Source organism: Dichotomopilus funicola, assembly GCF_033296635.1.
Source record: "Dichotomopilus funicola strain CBS 141.50 unplaced genomic scaffold C8A04scaffold_94, whole genome shotgun sequence".
In the NCBI taxonomy this organism is placed as follows: Eukaryota; Fungi; Ascomycota; class Sordariomycetes; order Sordariales; family Chaetomiaceae; genus Dichotomopilus; species Dichotomopilus funicola.
In genome coordinates this window covers 37,349-54,794 of record NW_026944115.1, presented here as the reverse complement: position 1 = coordinate 54,794, position 17,446 = coordinate 37,349, and the positions used below count along the sequence as shown (strand labels likewise).

The 17,446-nt window shown below is 54.6% G+C and overlaps 6 protein-coding genes across 6 annotated transcripts; 4 read left to right on the top strand and 2 right to left on the bottom strand.

The window, feature by feature from the left end:
- Positions 1-318: 318 nt before the first annotated feature.
- Positions 319-2,941, top strand: C8A04DRAFT_40387 (putative mitochondrial carrier protein; the record flags this gene model as incomplete). The annotated part of the gene is made up of 3 exons (XM_062784922.1): positions 319-813; positions 884-1,198; positions 1,985-2,941. 3 exons carry the CDS (start codon positions 319-321, stop codon positions 2,939-2,941), a joined length of 1,767 nt encoding a protein of 588 aa, XP_062633234.1.
- A 241-nt stretch (positions 2,942-3,182) lies between these two features.
- Positions 3,183-3,820, bottom strand: C8A04DRAFT_32633 (60S ribosomal protein L22; the record flags this gene model as incomplete). Its single annotated transcript, XM_062782161.1, has 4 exons — positions 3,183-3,309; positions 3,375-3,571; positions 3,651-3,692; positions 3,806-3,820. The coding sequence occupies 4 exons, from the start codon at positions 3,818-3,820 to the stop codon at positions 3,183-3,185; spliced, it is 381 nt and encodes a 126-aa protein (XP_062633233.1).
- Positions 3,821-5,639: 1,819 nt separating this feature from the next.
- On the top strand, positions 5,640-5,889 carry C8A04DRAFT_32632 (uncharacterized protein; the record flags this gene model as incomplete). Its single annotated transcript, XM_062782160.1, has 2 exons — positions 5,640-5,765; positions 5,842-5,889. The coding sequence occupies 2 exons, from the start codon at positions 5,640-5,642 to the stop codon at positions 5,887-5,889; spliced, it is 174 nt and encodes a 57-aa protein (XP_062633232.1).
- A 1,185-nt stretch (positions 5,890-7,074) lies between these two features.
- On the bottom strand, positions 7,075-8,652 carry C8A04DRAFT_32631 (P-loop containing nucleoside triphosphate hydrolase protein; the record flags this gene model as incomplete). Its single annotated transcript, XM_062782159.1, has 5 exons — positions 7,075-7,101; positions 7,157-7,764; positions 7,850-8,361; positions 8,455-8,464; positions 8,559-8,652. 5 exons carry the CDS (start codon positions 8,650-8,652, stop codon positions 7,075-7,077), a joined length of 1,251 nt encoding a protein of 416 aa, XP_062633231.1.
- A 533-nt stretch (positions 8,653-9,185) lies between these two features.
- C8A04DRAFT_40383 (uncharacterized protein) lies at positions 9,186-11,095 on the top strand (the record flags this gene model as incomplete). Its single annotated transcript, XM_062784921.1, has 4 exons — positions 9,186-9,452; positions 9,512-10,621; positions 10,709-10,798; positions 10,982-11,095. 4 exons carry the CDS (start codon positions 9,186-9,188, stop codon positions 11,093-11,095), a joined length of 1,581 nt encoding a protein of 526 aa, XP_062633230.1.
- Positions 11,096-13,670: 2,575 nt separating this feature from the next.
- C8A04DRAFT_15470 (fungal-specific transcription factor domain-containing protein) lies at positions 13,671-16,644 on the top strand (the record flags this gene model as incomplete). Its single annotated transcript, XM_062778504.1, has 4 exons — positions 13,671-14,154; positions 14,220-15,175; positions 15,229-16,044; positions 16,141-16,644. The coding sequence occupies 4 exons, from the start codon at positions 13,671-13,673 to the stop codon at positions 16,642-16,644; spliced, it is 2,760 nt and encodes a 919-aa protein (XP_062633229.1).
- Between the last annotated feature and the right edge of the window lie 802 nt (positions 16,645-17,446).

The window sequence follows — 17,446 nt, the reverse complement described above, 5'->3', positions numbered from 1 at the left end:
GGATTAAAATTGAGGGATTGATACCTTGATATGCCTAAATATGAATGAACGCCATGAGAGAAAGCCATTGTCTCTTCACTTCTCTTCGCCAGACTGTAATACAGTATGTGCGCCATCTCAGGGTTAGGGTTCAATACCAGGCGCGCCGCGCTGATCCAAACCAGCGCGGGCCCATCTCGCAACTTGAATTTAATTGTCCCATCCAATCCATCCTCAACCACGAGCATTTCAACACAAACCCATCACCAATCCCGCATCCATTCCCATCTCGAAGAACCCAGCACATACGCGCCAATGCCCCCCACCGACCCAAAAACAATGTCTTCCGCCCTCGCCAAAGGCGCCGCCGCGCAAGCCCAAGCCCACGCGGCCTTCTCCAAAACTCCCGGCGCGACCACCACCACCACCACATCCTCCAACAACTCACCAACAACCCCAACATCCCCAAACACAAACACAAAAACAAAACCAAAAACAACCTCCATCCTCCGCCCCGTCTCCATCCGCCCCACCCCCCTAGCCCAAACCGCCCGCCACGCCCTCCCCGCTTTGCTCGCGGTACTATTCGCTGCGCGCTTTGGCGCGCTAGTGGATGAGCCCGTTGCCGCGATGGCGTCGGGGCTGCCGGTGACGGCTGCGCTGCAGGTTGGGTATGCGGTTGTCTGTTTGCCGGCGCCGGGGTCGGGGTCTTTGGCTTCGAAGTCGGGTGGTGCTGGTGCGGGTGGGAGTGGTGTGGGTGAGAAGCAGCCCCTAGGGGGGAAAGGGAGGAAGGGGGGTGGAGGGGAGGGGGTTGGCGGACGGAAGGGGGTTGTTGTGAGTGTTTTTCCTCTCTTCTATGCTATTGTGTCTTCTCTGCTGTCTGCTAACACGTCGACCCACGCAGACCGCCCTCCTCTCTCTCATCCTCTCCCTCCTCGTCACCCCCTTCCTCTACATCACCATGGTTCTCTTCGGCGCGCCCTTCCTGACCCACGGCGCGCACACCTTCCTCTGTGCCGCGCACCTCGCGGTCCTCGCGCTATTCCCGCTGTTCTACATCCACGGCGTCGACGGCAGCGCCTGGGCTGTCGTCGGCGGGTTTGCGGCCCCGCTGGATGAGACATTTGGTGGATTGGTGGGCGCCGTGGTGGGCGCGTGGCTTGGGGCGGTGCCGATCCCGCTGGATTGGGACCGTGAGTGGCAGAAGTGGCCGGTTACGGTGCTGGCTGGGTTGTATGGGGGGTATGTGCTGGGAAGGGTGGTTGGGGGGACGGTGGTGTGGGGGAAGACGTTTTAGGGGCAGGAAAATAATCTGACATGCTTGAGGCTTTGTGAACAACTGTAATAGCGGATGGTTGGGACGAGTGGGAAGGTTTGAGAGAGATACCCTTAGATTTGCGGAGGACGAGGTTTGAGGTCACAGGTGCATCTCACATATTCCTACACTCACAAAAAGAAGGGGCTGTAATCCCGAGATTGCCTGATTTCTCTTCATCAATTCCACGATGTAGCCCATCGAAATCTCAAATATCAAATAAGGTATCTGATATTCAGGTTTGGGGGATTATTACAGGGCGCAACAAGGCCGAGAATAGGTGGGTAGACGGGACGGGGCGGAGCTCCTACAGCTAAACCCCTGGCTCGGTGCCCTGGACCCTAAACCGCCCGGCTTTTGGACCTGTAAGCTTGTCCGATACCGCACCAGTGCCCAGCGACTTCCACCCGGAAACTCCAAGTCGAAGAACATGAAGATGTCACTTTTAAAACTTCACCGTCGGTCGACGCCTTGAGACGTCCGATCATACTACCTTACCTCTCTAAATACCCCGCATTTTCCCACTCCGATCTGTCCACACCCACTCAGACAAGCAACAAGACACAATGTCAGCCAGCACCTCAATACCACAGCCGAACCCGGCGACATCCTCGGCGTCAGCAGCCCAACCTCCAACAACATCCAACAAGAACTACAAAGGCTTTGTTGCTGGGGTATTTTCCGGGATAGCCAAGCTCTCCGGTAAGCTCACCTAAAACGCCACCCGACTCCATTTACTCTGAAGCATCCCCTCACTTACACACACACTTTTACCTCGCGCCAGTCGGCCACCCCTTCGACACAATCAAAGTCCGTCTCCAAACCACCGACGCCTCCCGCTTCTCCGGCCCCCTCCAATGTCTCGCCCAAACCCTCCGCCACGAAGGTCTCGTCGGCCTCTACAAAGGCGCCACACCCCCCCTCGTCGGCTGGATGTTCATGGACAGCGTGATGCTGGGTTCCCTCTCCGTCTACCGTCGTCTCGTCCACCAGCACCTCTTCCACACCCTCCCACCCCCCGGCCATCCGCTCTACGACCCTGCCCAACCCATCCCGCTGCCGCTGCCTGCGCATGGACATGGGATCGCCGGGGTGATGGCGGGCGCGACGGTTAGTTTTGTGGCTGCGCCTGTGGAGCATGTGAAGGCGCGGTTGCAGATTCAGTATGCGGCGAAGAAGAGTGAGAGGTTGTATAGTGGGCCGGTGGATTGTTTGCGGAAGGTGTGGAGGTGGCATGGGATACGCGGGGTGTATCATGGGTTGCAAGCGACGTTGTTGTTTAGGAGTTTTTTCTTTTTTTGGTGGGGGAGTTATGATGTGTTTTCGAGGTGGATGAGGGAGCGCACGACGATGAGCGCGCCGGTGATTAATTTCTGGGCCGGTGGGCTGAGTGCGCAGGTGTTTTGGGTGCTGAGTTATCCGAGTGATGTGGTGAAGCAGAGGATTATGACTGATCCGCTTGGTGGAGGGCTCGGGGATGGGGAGAGGAGGTTCCCGCGGTGGAAGGATGCTGCGAAGGCTGTGTATCGGGAGAGCGGTGCGATGGGGTATTGGAGGGGGTTCTTGCCGTGTTTTTTGAGGGCGTTCCCGGCGAATGCCATGGCGCTGGTGGCGTTTGAGGCGGCTATGAGGTCTTTGCCGGCGTGAGGGCCAGGACATACTTGGGTTATCTTATCATCATCGTCACATATACCCTGGGGATTCAACAAAAGAGGAGCACCAGTTGGTTTGCCCGGAACGCCCGGCGGCCGCAACAGCAGCGTTGTGTCTTGTTTTTATTTATTGACCCATTTTCCGCCGCTATGCATGCACAACCGTCCAGTAATCCTTTTGGTCCCCCCTGCCAGATAACACCCGCAGAAAAAGCCCCAGCCAGATGACGTCCAGTTTACTCGTCGTCGTCCTCAGCCTCGTCGTTAACGACGTTGAAGAACTTGAGCTCGTAAACACCCTTGGAAGTCGAGACGACGCGGAGCCAGTCACGGAGCTGCATCTTCTTGAGGAACTTCTTGGTGCTGCGATGGTCGTTAGCATTCCCGAATCCTTAGTAGGAGTTGATCTTCGATGATCTCAAACGTACAGGTACTTGAGGTAGCGGCCAGAGAGCTCGTTGTGGGCAATGATCTCGATCTTGCCGTCGCCGACCTGGGAGATCTTGATGGTCTCGCCGAGGTTGCCGACACGGCCCTCAACCTTGATCTTCTCGTTCAGGAACTTCTCGAAGGCGGAGACATCGAAGATCTTGTCGCTCGCGGGCTGCGAGGCGTTGATGACGAACTAGACACAAAGGGTGATCTAATCAGCGACTGCACGAAACCAAGGGCGCAATAATGGATGGATGCTTTGAAAAACTCACCTTCTTCGTCGTCTTAGGGCCCTTCTTGGCGCCAGACTTCTTCTGTTTGTCCCGAAGGAAATTGACTTAGCCTACTGTTTCACGCCATGATCCGCTCTTGTCGGGAGGGGACTGGGCCAACAGCAAAGCGGTCAGGTGGTGATGATGGAACATACTGCGATGGGAGCCATTGCTTCTGATGGGAGAGGATGATTCGGCGGAAATTGACCGGAGGGATGTCTGGAACGCAAAGAGGTGATATCCTGCGTCTGGTCGTGTGGTGTTGCGGGTCGCTGAAATTCTCAGACCTCGAAATTTCTCTTCGTCGCGCGGGCGGTGAAACTCTAATTCCGCGCGCATTGGCGCAAAATTGTGGCCTAAAAATCTTAGGGCTTTGGGGTTGGGTGGGGCTAGGCGGTTGCGGAGCGGGGCCGTGCCAAGGCCGGGATTTGAAGATGAGCGCCGGTCGGACAAGGGAACGTCCAGACCACCCCTCCGAAACGCATCCGTCTCAGGGCCTTGAGGTTAACGTAGCACGAATACACCATCCTTCCGTTGAAATGCCCGAGTCGTTCTCAACTTGCGAAGGTGCTAGCTAGGACCAGTTTCGGCTCCTTCTTCCCTTATCCATTTTTAGTGCCACTTATTCCCGAAAACTCGCGCCTCCCCCTAACTTCCCGGGGTTCAATCCAGCTGTGCCTCAACCGTACGTTGATACCACAGAGGTTGGTGTTCGTTTCACACATACGGCCCCTGACAGATTAAAGAAACGAATCCATACAAATCCGGATGAAAAGAAGACCCCTAAGCCGATGCCTAACCCGCCACCAAACCCCGGGCAGGAGGTAACACCGAATTTACTCGACACCCGTAAGACTCGATAACCAAACAAGCTTTTTGATGTAGTGTATCGCCTCGCATACGCTAATCTCTGATGATCAGCCAGATCAGGTATTGAAACCTTGGCATTTTTTCGGTCTTGACCTCAAGAATGTCGTCGTGCGTGGCCAGAGCATGAGCCACAATCTAAGCGCCACAATCCGCTGCGCCACGTAGTGAATGATGTCATCGACTTTACGTCACACATTTGAGGCGTGCTGCATTCGAGTGCGGCACTGCGCCCGCCGCCAAGACCTTTTCCGACAAGCGCCCTGCACCTTGATCCCGTCACCAACACCGTGGCCGCCGCGAGAGGAAACATTGGTCAGGCGGGTGTCACTCGCGAATAAGTGTACGCCCGAAAGGGCAGAAGCGGACGACGGGTAAAACACCCTCATGGCCGCAGTCTCGCGGTGAACGAGACCCCAAGCTAAAGGTCATGCAACCCCGTTGCCGTTAATGAGGGGCTTCGGGGGGCTCAGCAAACAAAAAGAGTTTTGTTGCGCAAAGCTTCAACACCGACGCTGTCCCGTGATCTCGCTGTGGTTTGCGACCCTGCAAACCGTTTTTAATTTTAGTTTATTTCATTTCATTTTATTTTCATCAGTGCTGCGTAACGTCATTGAATACTGTGTAGTGCCGAACGCCGAGAGAACCGAGTTCCGTTCATGGCAAACCATTCGGGTATCGGGCATATCCGCCACGAAAGCCGGGGCTTGGAAAACCAGCCTCAAAACTGGGTAATGACTGACCGCATGCGACAATGAATGATGCACGACTTGGTCCTTCCAATCAGGTCACCCGGAGCAGTCCGTGACAAGACCCCTGCGACGGGCTGGGCGGCCGGCGCATTCACCTCCAGCAGCAGCAGCAGCCGGCAGCATGCGTTCAACCGCGCCTTTGCCATCCAAGCCCATCCCATCTTGACCTTGCAGACCTTGTCAGCCGTGCCTTGACAGCCGGTCCAACATGGCACACCACACAGCTATTTAAAGACCTTGCCCACACCCACTTTGCTAGACTCCTGTATTTTTGTTCAAACAAACAACCGTCAACCAACATAAAACGTACAGTAACCTTTCTCACATCAACAACCAACCTACACAGCAGCAATCAACCAATACCGCCATCATGCCTTTCACCTGTAGCGACATCTGCAAGCTTATCTTCGCCGTCATCCTACCTCCTCTTGGTGTCTTCCTTGAGCGCGGGTGCAACATGGATCTGCTCATCAACATTATATTGACCTGCCTCGGGGTAAGTTTGATTTCCCAACCAGCCGTTCTTTTAACTTGATGAAGGACCAGCCTAGCTAACCGTCTTGATCGCACAGTACCTGCCTGGTATCGTCCACGCCTGCTTCATTATTTGTAGATATTAATCCTCCCCCTCCCACAACAAAACTGGGAGGGGGTCGACAAATGTCCGGACTTTAAGCAGCACCACCACCTCACCGCAGCGCAGCGCTGAAGACGCCCAAGCGGCCCAACGATCCTTTTCTTTCCATTCTCGAACCAAAAAAATGCGGCGCATAACAACCTAATTTCTCCAACCACGGTCCAGTCAACGACATAAGAAAACAAACCAAAAAAAAAAAGGAAAAAAAAAAAGCTGTGGCTGGGCTCCAGCTGTTTGATCCGCCTTTCGTCGGCAATCGGCAATTGATGAATCGGAGAGCGATCCAGATTCTCTCTTGCAGGAGCTACCCCTGTCCATATCAGGCGGGGCCCCTGTAAAAGATGACATCAGCGCACTCAGCCCCGCCATCTTTCCACTCTCGGGCTGCCACATGCTCGTGACAAGACATTTTCACTGGGCGCCAAGTCGACCGCGATGTATCACCGCTTATTTTTCGAGACGCCTTTCGGGTTGGGATAAGGTGGGATTTTTTGGGCTACGAATACTACGGCAAGGGGTGTTTATATTTTTTCTCAGCGTTGCGGGGAGGTTCCTGGATGGTGATTGAAGTGTGATGGGCAAACGAACAGGGTTGTTGCTAGGGGGACTGGGGAGGAAGAGGAGGAGGAGGCTGGGAGAGCAAAGACATTTTCCTCACGGGAATAATGAGCGATGATGATGAGGGGGACCGGAGCGGAACGGGTACTTTTTGGGGCATATTTTTCTATCCTTGATTTTTCAGGCCCGAAAGAGGAGGGACGGTGGTCTTGTTTACAACACATCCAATGTTTTCCTTGGCAGCGCAACTCGATTTTCTCGAGGGCTAGTTCTAATACCACGATACCCGTCAATGCATCTACAAATTGAGTATGGACTTCGTAACTCCTTAGCCTCCCTCTTTATATGGTGGGCATCTCATATCTGTTGATGTTGCCCGTTGGAGGCAGCGTCGTCGGAACCTTGAGTGGACGACTTTGGTGAGCTCTGTGTCGGAGGACCCATCCTCGCGTATTGCCTACCACGACGTTGGACGCGGTGATGCGTTAAGGAGATGGTAATGCCACTGTAGAGATGTTGTATATGCCGTAATTGACCGCTAGCTACTTCGATACCCCATATACACTACACAGTGAAGAAGCGTTGAAACAGCATACCCATCCACTCGGCCCTATTTCCCTACTTTGAATGATAATATCTGCAAATATTGTTAGTAATGACACTCGGAGAGACTCAAGGCTGTCTACACTTACATCGTTTTTCCCTACTCCTACTATTTGATCATCAGCCACCCTAATTCCGCCCGCGCCCTCAATATACGCAATCGGCGCATCTCCCATGATCTTCCTCCCCACATCTGCTACCGTCGAGTTCTTTTTTACCAACACGCAGTCCCGAAACACGGCCTTGGAGTCAGCCGAGCCGGACCCGAACGTCGTGGTATTTCGCACTGGGAACACGGGCACCAGCCCAAGGATCTCGGCAGCCTTGGATAGCACCTGTACGACGCCAGTCGAGCCGAAGCGATACAGCACCATGTCTTTGAGGTTCTCTATCCTCGCGCGATTCTTGTCGTCCAGGTCTTTCAACCCCCCGCCGTCTGGGTCGCCGTCGGCTATGAGATCCTCGCGCGTGTCGACAAACTCGCTCCCTTCTGTGTACCGGATGTAGCCCTGCTTGGCGAGCTTGCGGAGGAAGATTTCGGATATCGCGGAACACAAGACAATGGTGTTGGGATCTTGCATCTTGGCGATCTTGGCAATGTTCTTGTCGGCGTCGGGGTGGTCGATTTTGTTGAGCGCGATGACGGTGGGGAACTTCTCGTCGGTGAAGGCGTTGACTACTCGATCGATGGTCTCGTCTAGGCGCAAAGAAACCAGAGTAATTAGCACGGTGTTGCGAAGAACAATGGGGTAGTGACTCAAAAATAAAATGGTACCACTCACCACTCCAGTCCTCTAACGGCTCCTTCAACCCCAGCCGATCTAACGTCCTCGCCACCACCGACGACGTACTCCCATACCCACTGAACTGATTCTGAAGCGTCTCAACCGCCGTCGCTTTCACCGCGATATGCCTCCTCTTAATAGACCCCCACTTATCCATCAAATTCCCGCGGATCCAAGCAACAATCTCACTCCGCAGCCACGCAATATCAACACTTGGGTCGTAGCCGCGCGTATTCTTGCCCTCGGCGTCTGTCGTGCCCGACACATCCACCACGTGGATCAGCGCGTCCGCGTGCCGCAGGTCGTCCAGGAACTTGTTGCCCAGCCCTTTGCCCTGGTGGGCGCCGGGGACCAGCCCGGCCACGTCGAGTAGCTCGATGGGGACGCTGCGTCGCCCGTTGACGCAGGCGCCGTAGTTGGGCTTGCATCGCTCGGTGACGTTGTGTCGTGCACAGGCGCAGTCGATTTGGAGGTAGCCGATCGCGCGTTGGGGGTCGATGGTTGTAAATCTGTGGGAGCGGGGGTGGGAAGAAGCGAGACGTCAGTTGGAGGTGAGGCTGAGAGAGGGGGATCAGGAGTAGATAGATCGGGGTGTGGCATACGGGAAGTTTCCTGCACGGGAAATCTGGATCAGTAACCTAGACGACTCCGTTTTTTTTTTTGGACTCCCGTATTTCGGGATCGCAAGATGCGACGTGCTACCCACCGACTTTAGACGAGGCATCTGTGAGCGAGTTGAGAGTGCTGGATTTGCCCGCGCTGGGCTTGCCGACGAGGCCAATTAAGGGGTCGCGAGGCATGGTGAAGCGTCTCTATCTATGAAAGCCAACGGAGGATAAATTAAAGAAAGGTGAAGGGGTAAATCATGATATGGACAGGTCGCCGCTCTTGGATTCGTAACTTCGAGGTCTCGCGGAAAATATGTGCCCCGCTTTGGATAAGGACCGATAAGCTCGGGCAGTGTAATATTTTTGGACCACCCTTCAAGCTTTGACGACAGATAGTTTGTAAAAAATATCAAGGAATTTTTTAAGGTAATTGTAAAATGACTTATTAATCTGCGTATATTTATTTATCAGATTGAGAATGCCAGAAGAAAAAGAAGAAGACGACGAAGAAGGAAAAAAAGATAAATACAGGCCCGCAACGGACGGTTCCTGTTCGTAAGTCTGCGACCTTGATCCCTGCCGTATTCGGCACCTCGTCATGTCACACTTCATCTAGGAATATAGAACATACCATCTCCATTCATGCGATCTGTACTCCCAAATTGATTCGGGTAGCACCAACCTCCAATCATCAAATCCTCACACTCGGCTCTGCACTTTCTGCTATGCATCGACCAACATTACCGATCCAGGGCCTCCCGGTCTGGGCTCGCCTTAACGGCGTCTCATTCCACAATATTACCGTCGCTAATACTGAGGGTAAAGGCTACGGCGTGGTGTCCAACACAGAATTGAATGCGAGTCAAGATACGGCTGACGGCCCGGTTCTGCTCTCGGTACCACATGGCCTTATTCTGAACGCTGCTGCCGTGGAGGAGTACGCCAAGGAGGATAAGAGCTTCAAACAGTTGCTAGACGCTGTTGGTCGCAGGGTATCACGCCCTGCTTCTTACACCGTGACTTCTACAGCTACAAGCTAACCTTGGACTAGTCTTCGCGAGCTGATGTGTTACTCTTCCTACTCGTCCAGTCGGTCCTCGCCGCTCACCCAAATCACGCAGGCAGCTTAGGTGTCTCAAACCCGTGGACAGAGTACATCAAATTCTTGCCCGAAACAGTCCTCGTCCCCACGCTCTGGACAGAGAATGAGCGGCTACTACTCCGAGGGACATCACTCGAGGCTGCCCTCGACGCCAAGATATCATCTCTCGACGCCGAGTTGGGACTGGTTCAGGCGAAATCAGCACACATCGTGGCGTGGAACGATCTGCTCTGGCACGGGGTAGTCCGCGGAAAGGAAGTAGAGGATCCCTCCCCAGTAGAGTTTACAGACTGGATCCGGCTCGACGCGCTCTACCGCTCACGGTGCCTCGAACTGCCCCGGTCCGGCGAGTCCATGGTCCCCTGCATCGACATGCTCAATCACGCCGCCGAACCGTCAGCGTACTACGAGGAAAATGCCCAAGACGAGGTTGTGCTGCTCCCACGCCCGGGCGTTGCCGTGGCACAGGGTAGCGAAATCACCATCAGCTACGGCGCGGGCAAGTCGGCGGCCGAGATGCTGTTCAGCTACGGGTTTATCGACCCGTCCTCAATTACCGATAGCCTAGTCCTGCCCTTAGCGCCGTTCCCCGACGATCCGCTTGCAACAGCAAAACTCGTGGCTTTTGGCCAGGCACCCCAGATCCACGTGGCGCGTGGGCCGCCACCATCACAGGGGATCGGGCGGGCCGAGAACGACGAGCAACAGGGGCAACAAAAAGAAGAAGAAGACGGTGACAGTGACATCCACTGGACGAGCCCGTTTGCGTACTTGATGTGTATCAACGAGGAGGACGGGCTCGAGTTCCGCATCTTACAGCAGACGGACGGCGCACAACAACTCTGTGTCTTTTGGCAGGACGAGGACGTGACGGAGCGGACAGGCGAGTTTGAGGCGTTGGTGCGGCAGCACCCGCTAGCGGCAGTATTCCGCCTACGCGTCGTGACCGTGGTGCAGGAAGCGCTGCAAACGCAGCTGGAGCGGCTGGGTGAGACAACGGCCTCGGCTTCTTCGATGGGGGTGGAAAAGTCATCAGCGTCAACTTCGATTTCGACACCGGTAGCCGGGGTGGCCGACAACGTGGCTGCAGATCCTACTAGAGCTGCCGCACGTGGCGGCGGTGGTGGTGGTGTCGTTGGTTCTCAGCCCAGGACGGAATGCGTCCGCGCGGCGGCCGCGCTGCGCGAGCTTGAGATGAACATTCTCGAAGGCTGCATCGGGAAGCTGGAAAACGAGGTACGTGAATGCATGAATGCAGAGACTGCGGGCGATCTTCCCTTTTTCTTCATTTCGTGGCTTGAAGCTTGCATGGGAGGGAAAAAAAGAGGAATCCAAAAGCGAAACACCACGAGAGTGATTCTCGATAAATCGGGATTTGAAGACGTGATTTCCATGAGCTAACAGGGGGCCTTGCACCAGAAAAACGCATTGCTGGGGGATGACAACGTGGTGGCTTATCTCGGACTGGCGGAAGTTACCGAATCGGGACAAGTGGACGACGAAACGTCCAATGACGCCGGCGATTTCAGCTGATGGGTTGCTGACTGTTATGAAACAGCGTTTGGGCTGGCCGTGATCTGTTTGGCAGCTTTGCTTTTTCTGCATCTTCGATCCTTCTGCGGGCGGAATTCGCCTCCGTTGTCGACTCCCGATTCTGCAGGTCTGAAAGGTGAAATTGGCTAGCACCGAGGACGCGGTCCGGTAGTGGAGCACGGAAAGCCTCCCAGCAGCAACAACTGGTTGTTCCTCGATTCGATTCGGCGATGTCTTGTTTCTTCGGTGTGTTGGCTGCACCTCAGGAAGATGCGCAGGCCAGGGGTGGGGGCAGATTCTTGCGCGTTCAACTTCCTGACCAGGACGTCGAATCCGGGAAACGAAACGAGGCTTTCCATATTCGCAATGTGATGCAGGGTGTCCGCAAATTTTTTTCAGCAGGTCGTGGACTATGTTGAAGATCAGTCGTGTTTTCGGCCTTGTCAAAATCGATCGATCTGTTGAGTCTGTCGACAGTCACTCTCATACGGTTAATCTTTGTCTAGTGTAGCCTTTGTTGTCAGCCCCGGACTCGAAAAGGGATGGAACGGCAAATTCCCCCACTCCGGTAAGCGGAGATCTCAAAAGCTTCTTTTCAATATGCTTCCAGGATCATTTCCGATCCCGCCGGGCTGAAATGTGTGTACAAGTTTACCTGTCTCGGAATAGTCCACGATGTAAAGTAAGGGCTGATAAAGCTCGCTCGCCTAGAACAAGTGAGGATGTGCTCTCGGTGGGTTAGGGTCAGGGCTCTAGATGTTGCTGATCAGGAAGCCTCAAGCTTGGTAGTTATTACAGACAGACGTCTAGTTACGGTCAGGCCCGCTTTTAGAGATAACACAAGCTCCTAAGATTATCTCCGACGTATCCAAGGGCATCGCGGTGAGGAAACGAAAATCCGAACGGCAAGTGATGAACGCATCGTGGCGGGAATCCGCCCACTTGGCGCAGCTCAGCCCAGAATCCGGGGGATTGGTGTGCATCAAGGGCGACAACGTGGTGGGCGGAGCCCGTGTGCTCTTGGCGGATGGCGGGTCTTGCACACACACTGTCGTCGTAGGTCGCCGGTGATCAGCAAGAATGAATTTTCATGGGCTTCACCGATCGGTGCGTCTCGGCATTCAAGACCTGCGGAACACTGCCATTCTTGGCGGTTTGGCGGTGACGAGAACGACGAGTCTGTACTGACAAAATGGTTGTTACCTGCGAGACAACTGCGAGATGCTTGTAGATCGAGGGCACGTCAACGGCGACATTCAGAAAACAAAACGTACAGTACGTGAGTACGCTTTTTGCTGGGGATTCTGCAGGGAAACACTGAAACGAACTAGCCCGGCAAAAGAAAACGGCAGACCAAAGTCGCCGAAGATCAAGCTTGATTCTCGGTCATTTCATCGTGGACATACTCCGTACACTACTAGTAAACCCTGTCCGAGATCGACGGCCCCCCAAGCTACACTACCATAACTGGCCGCGCGTATTAATATCGATGAGCAATCAACCACGCTTCAGATCACCTAGAATCGGTCATTTTGGGAATACGGTCTTTCAGGTACAGTACTTACGGTCGGGTTTCTGTACGACAGACACCCATTTTTTGGTTTGCGGCACTCTTTGGTAGGCTCTGTCCATGTAGTTAGTACACCAACCAGTGAGGGCCGTCGGCGGAGAATCCGGCCAAGCACGCTCAGCTACCTTTTCACCTCTTCGTCCACAAGTATTTTAGACGTTATTTTGTGAGCTTAGGACCGAATGTTACAAGGAAACTAAATGGTCTTGCCGTTCAGAAGATCTTCCTGGAAACGAGTAGCATTTTCCACGGAAGAAACCGAAAGATATCAATGCAACCCAGCGGTGTCGAGGCTTCCTCTGCTCACGCGGCTGTTCTTTCGCTCCTTCGCCAAGGGTACTCGATGCTGTCTGAACAGAAGATGCCAACCCAGGACCCCTGTCCTCCCCAGATTTTCCTTGCCGTCACTGATTGGGGAAGCCGGGCTTGGCGGAGCCGAACCAGTCAGAACGGGACCAATCGACGGCGCTGGCTCTCGACAACCTCCAATCCCTGCCCTCGACTGGACACCCCCCTGCCTGTCCGTTTCCAATTTTCCTCCGCACGACTTGCTGAGAGCTCCACATGGGACTGGGGTGTTCGCTGCACTTTGCCATTTTTCCCTCATCCCCTGCAGGCCATTCTTTCAAAAGCCCACTGGCCCCGCCCTCTCCAAGTCGCTCACTCACCTCGCCTGCTATTGACATCCGACACCCTCTTTACATCCTTTGCGACGTCGACAATTACCCCAGCACTGCGGAAAGGTGGCAGTTCATGGTCGACATATCCTCTACAGCTGTCTAAGGGGTGTTAGCACCGCCGAAGCTAGACTCTTGCGATTTCTTCCGTCACACGCCCACTTAAACTCGCGCGCGTGCGACCCCATCCGAACACGAGCACAAGGCCGACTACCTGTGACTGTGTTCCGGGCCACCATTCAGACGAACGGCCGGACTGTGCAAATGCGACGAGACTGAGAAACGAAAGCAAGACACAAGGGGAAAATAAAATCGAAATTGCGCCAAAATGCCGGGTATTCTTCCCATGAAGGTTATCAAGGTGGGCACTAGCTCGCAGAGTCGCATCGCGCAAGCCTGCGACCGGTGCCGGAGCAAGAAGATCCGCTGCGATGGTATTCGCCCAACCTGCTCACAATGCGCCAACGTCGGCTTCGAGTGTCGCACCAGCGACAAACTCAGCCGTCGCGCCTTTCCACGTGGGTACACGGAGTCATTGGAGGACCGCGTGCGGACACTGGAGACGGAAGTGCGGGAGTTGAAGGACTTGTTGGACGAGAAGGATGAGAAGATCGACATGCTCTCTCGGATGCATGGCAACCGCCGCCAGCATGCCGAGCAGTGCCAGACCCAGCCCGCTGCTGGGGTCAAGAAGGAAGCCGGGGCGCCGGCCAAGGAGGATACTTTCCGGGTCCAAGCCTCGCCATTGTTGCTCGGCGTCGAGAACTCGGACTCGTACTTTATGGGTGCCTCGAGCGGCCGCGGGTTCATTGGTTTGTGCTCCCATCTTTCGCACACTTTCCAACAAACGACTTAATAAACTAACCTTATCCTGCAGAATCCCTTAAGCGCAAAATGCAAGAGAACGGCAAGTCTTGCTCCGATTTCAACCCGGAGGCATATTTGCACATCCAGGGGTGCTACCCCCTGACGACGAAGCCCCCCAGCCAGACGATGAGGATACCACCGCGTCTGTTCTCGGACAGATGTGTCAACGTCTACTTCCAGGAGTGGGCTCCTCTCTTCCCCGTGCTTCACAAGCCGACCTTCCTCCGCGTCTACGAGGAGTTCGTCGCGGACCCCGAAAAGATCAAGAACAACCACAAGCTCGCCCAGCTGTACCTGGTTTTTGGCATTGCTGCCTTGTCGGGTGAGCAGCCCGACCTCCATCAGATTGCCGCCTGCGAACAGCAATGGCAAAAGGCGCTCGATGTGATTCTCATGGACAACACCATGATGACCCTGCAATGTCTGCTGCTCGCGCTGGTGTACTGCACAATCCGCGCCGACTACAAGAGGCTGCAACACTACAAGGGCATCGCTGTCGGGCTGTCGCTCCGTCTCGGCCTCCACCAGAGCCAAAAACGCTTCTCCTTTGGCGTGCTCACGATCGAGACCCGGAAGAAGGTATTCTGGACTCTCTACACACTTGACTGCTTCACTGCCGCCATCCTTGGCCTCCCTAAGCTGCTGAAAGAGGAGGATGTGCACACGGAATTCCCCTCGGATACCGATGATGAGTACATCACCGAGAAGGGCTTTCAGCCGAGCCTTCCGGGTGAGGCTACCCGTCTCTCCAACGCGCTAGCGCTATTCCGGGGAGCCCGGGTTCTCGGAAAGGTGCTGGAGAAGGTCTATCCCTCTGCTACCACCCACGAACTCTCGCTCCAACAAATGTCTGCTCTCGGCGCGGAGCTTGATGAGTGGTATGAGAACTTGCCGTCTCACCTTAGACTCACGTTCAAGCAAGATAAACCGTCGACCGATATCACCGGATCCAGGTCCCCAATATTGGTAGGTAGTCCTCTTTTATGACTCAAGGGTTAGCATCACTGACAATATCTCAGGCCATTGCATACTATTACACACGCACGCTTATTTACCGCCCGGCTGTAACATCCAGCCTTGGGCCCAAGGCAGCGCCAGCACTCATCACTGTTAGCGAGGCGAGCAAACACATCGTCCAAATCATCCAGCTTCTGGAGGAGAGAAGCATGTCCTTTGCCTTCTGTCTCAACAAAGCCGACACCCTTGTTCTTTGCAGCGTGGTCTTGCTGTACCAGACGATGGACCTCAAGCAGGACAGCAAGATGTTCAAGGATAACGAGAAGCTGATCAACGAGATCCTGAAGGCTGCGGAGAAGGAGAAGGCACCCGGCTTGTACCATCTCAAACGTGTGGCCAGCACTCTTATCACCGTCGACGAGCCCCCATCGCCGTCCTTACCGACACCCCCAAGGCACAGCCCGGATGCCTGCCTCGCCGCTCCCCCACAACGGCCCCAACAGGCGACGGCTCCCAAACCACAGCAGACTCTTGGTCGACACGTTGCTGCCAGCATGAGCGAAACCGATCTCCTCCTACAGCAAGAGAAGCTCCGCAGGATGGCGATGCCGTACCCCCAGCAGCAGCAACACACCGCACGTGTCGAGAAGGTGGCCCCGCGGTCGAGGAACTCCTTGGACAGCCAACGTCCGACGGCCGGTCCCTCGCAGCGTGATCAACGGCTGTCGCTCAGCCAAGCCCAGGCTGCACAGGCAGCGATGCTCGCCCGCCTTTCAACTTCCCCGAATTCCAGGCATCAGACGATGGATTATCTCCACCTCGACTCCCACTCTCAACCCTCCTCGCCCGTCCAAGCCCGTGGTATCCATGGATCTCACGTATCCCAACAGCCACCTACGAATCACGCTACGCAACAACAAGGGCATCTCTACTCCCATCTCCAGCAGCAGCAGCACCACCACCAACAACACCAGCAACAACAACAACACCAACAACTCCTCCAACACCATCAACAACAACAAAAAGCCAACGGCGGCAACATCTCCACCGCCGAATGGGAAGCCCTCCTAGGCTCCATCGAAGGCGGCCAAATCAACGTCTACGACGCCATCTACGGCGGTCCCAGCCTCTCCCTCGCCGACACAACTCCCACAACCACCTCAACCACATCCGCCCCATCTCACCTCATCTCCCCGACCCACCAAACACCCTTATCCACCTCGTCCTGGTCCCCGGATTCGTGGGATCTAGCCGGGTTTAACTTGGGGGATTTCGCGCCTGGGGCGTCGGCGGGGTCGTCGCATAGCGTGGTGAGCTTGAGTGAGGATGGGTTGAGCTCGAGTGATGATTTGGTTAGTGTGGGGAGTGCGATGGATTTTGGGAGGGGTAGTGTGGGTGGTGGTGCTGGTGGTGGCGGAGGGATGATGGGGCCGGAGGGGTATGTGTTGGATGGGTTGGATGGGTCGTTTGGGCTTTGATTTTCTTTTTGACTTTTTTTTTTGGCTGTTGGTTGCTTTTGAGTTGCGAGTTTTGGGGTGTGAGCATTGGCCCGTTTGCTAATTTTCTCTCGTTCCTGGTTCATTTGTCTATGTTTGCAGTGTCTATATCTGCTTTTGGCGTCGAGGAGGATGGGCGGTGGGTGGATGGATGGGCTTAGGATTATATTATGTTGTATTTATGGTGTTTGTTTCTTGGGATGGGATATATTTTGTTTCTATTTGTATATGGATTGAAGGAGGGATGGGATGGGATGCTTGGGTATTTCAACGGTGAAGTTTGAACTCTTTCTGTCGTTGTTTCCTTCCCGCGTCTGGCTGATACCTTGTTTCCTCTGTATTTCTCTCGCTTTTGGTCTGGGAGTGGTTATTTGGATACCTCGAAATTTTATTTTATTGATGATGAATACTCATTGGATTCGATTTGGCCGCTGTTCGCTGCTCGCTGCTCTCTCAACGCTACAGCACGGCTAGTTTACTTGGCGAAATCATGATCCAAGGAAAAGGCTTAGAAAGCACTCGTTCTTGGCTCGCTGTCTCCAATGTTATCATGGTGTTTGGGGGAAGGGATATCCTTATTGCTGTTGTGCTCCATCTCGATTATCAATGTTCGACCGTGCCGGAAATACTAAAACCCCTATGGAAATAAGGCGAGTGGGACGTCCAAACTACCTAACATGATTTGACCTGACTCGAACATGTTTGTTAACGGATCTGCCGGGGAGGAGGGGTGGATTCCTGTCTTACCCCAACCTGTAGTTTGTGGGTGTCTGTCTCGCCAAGC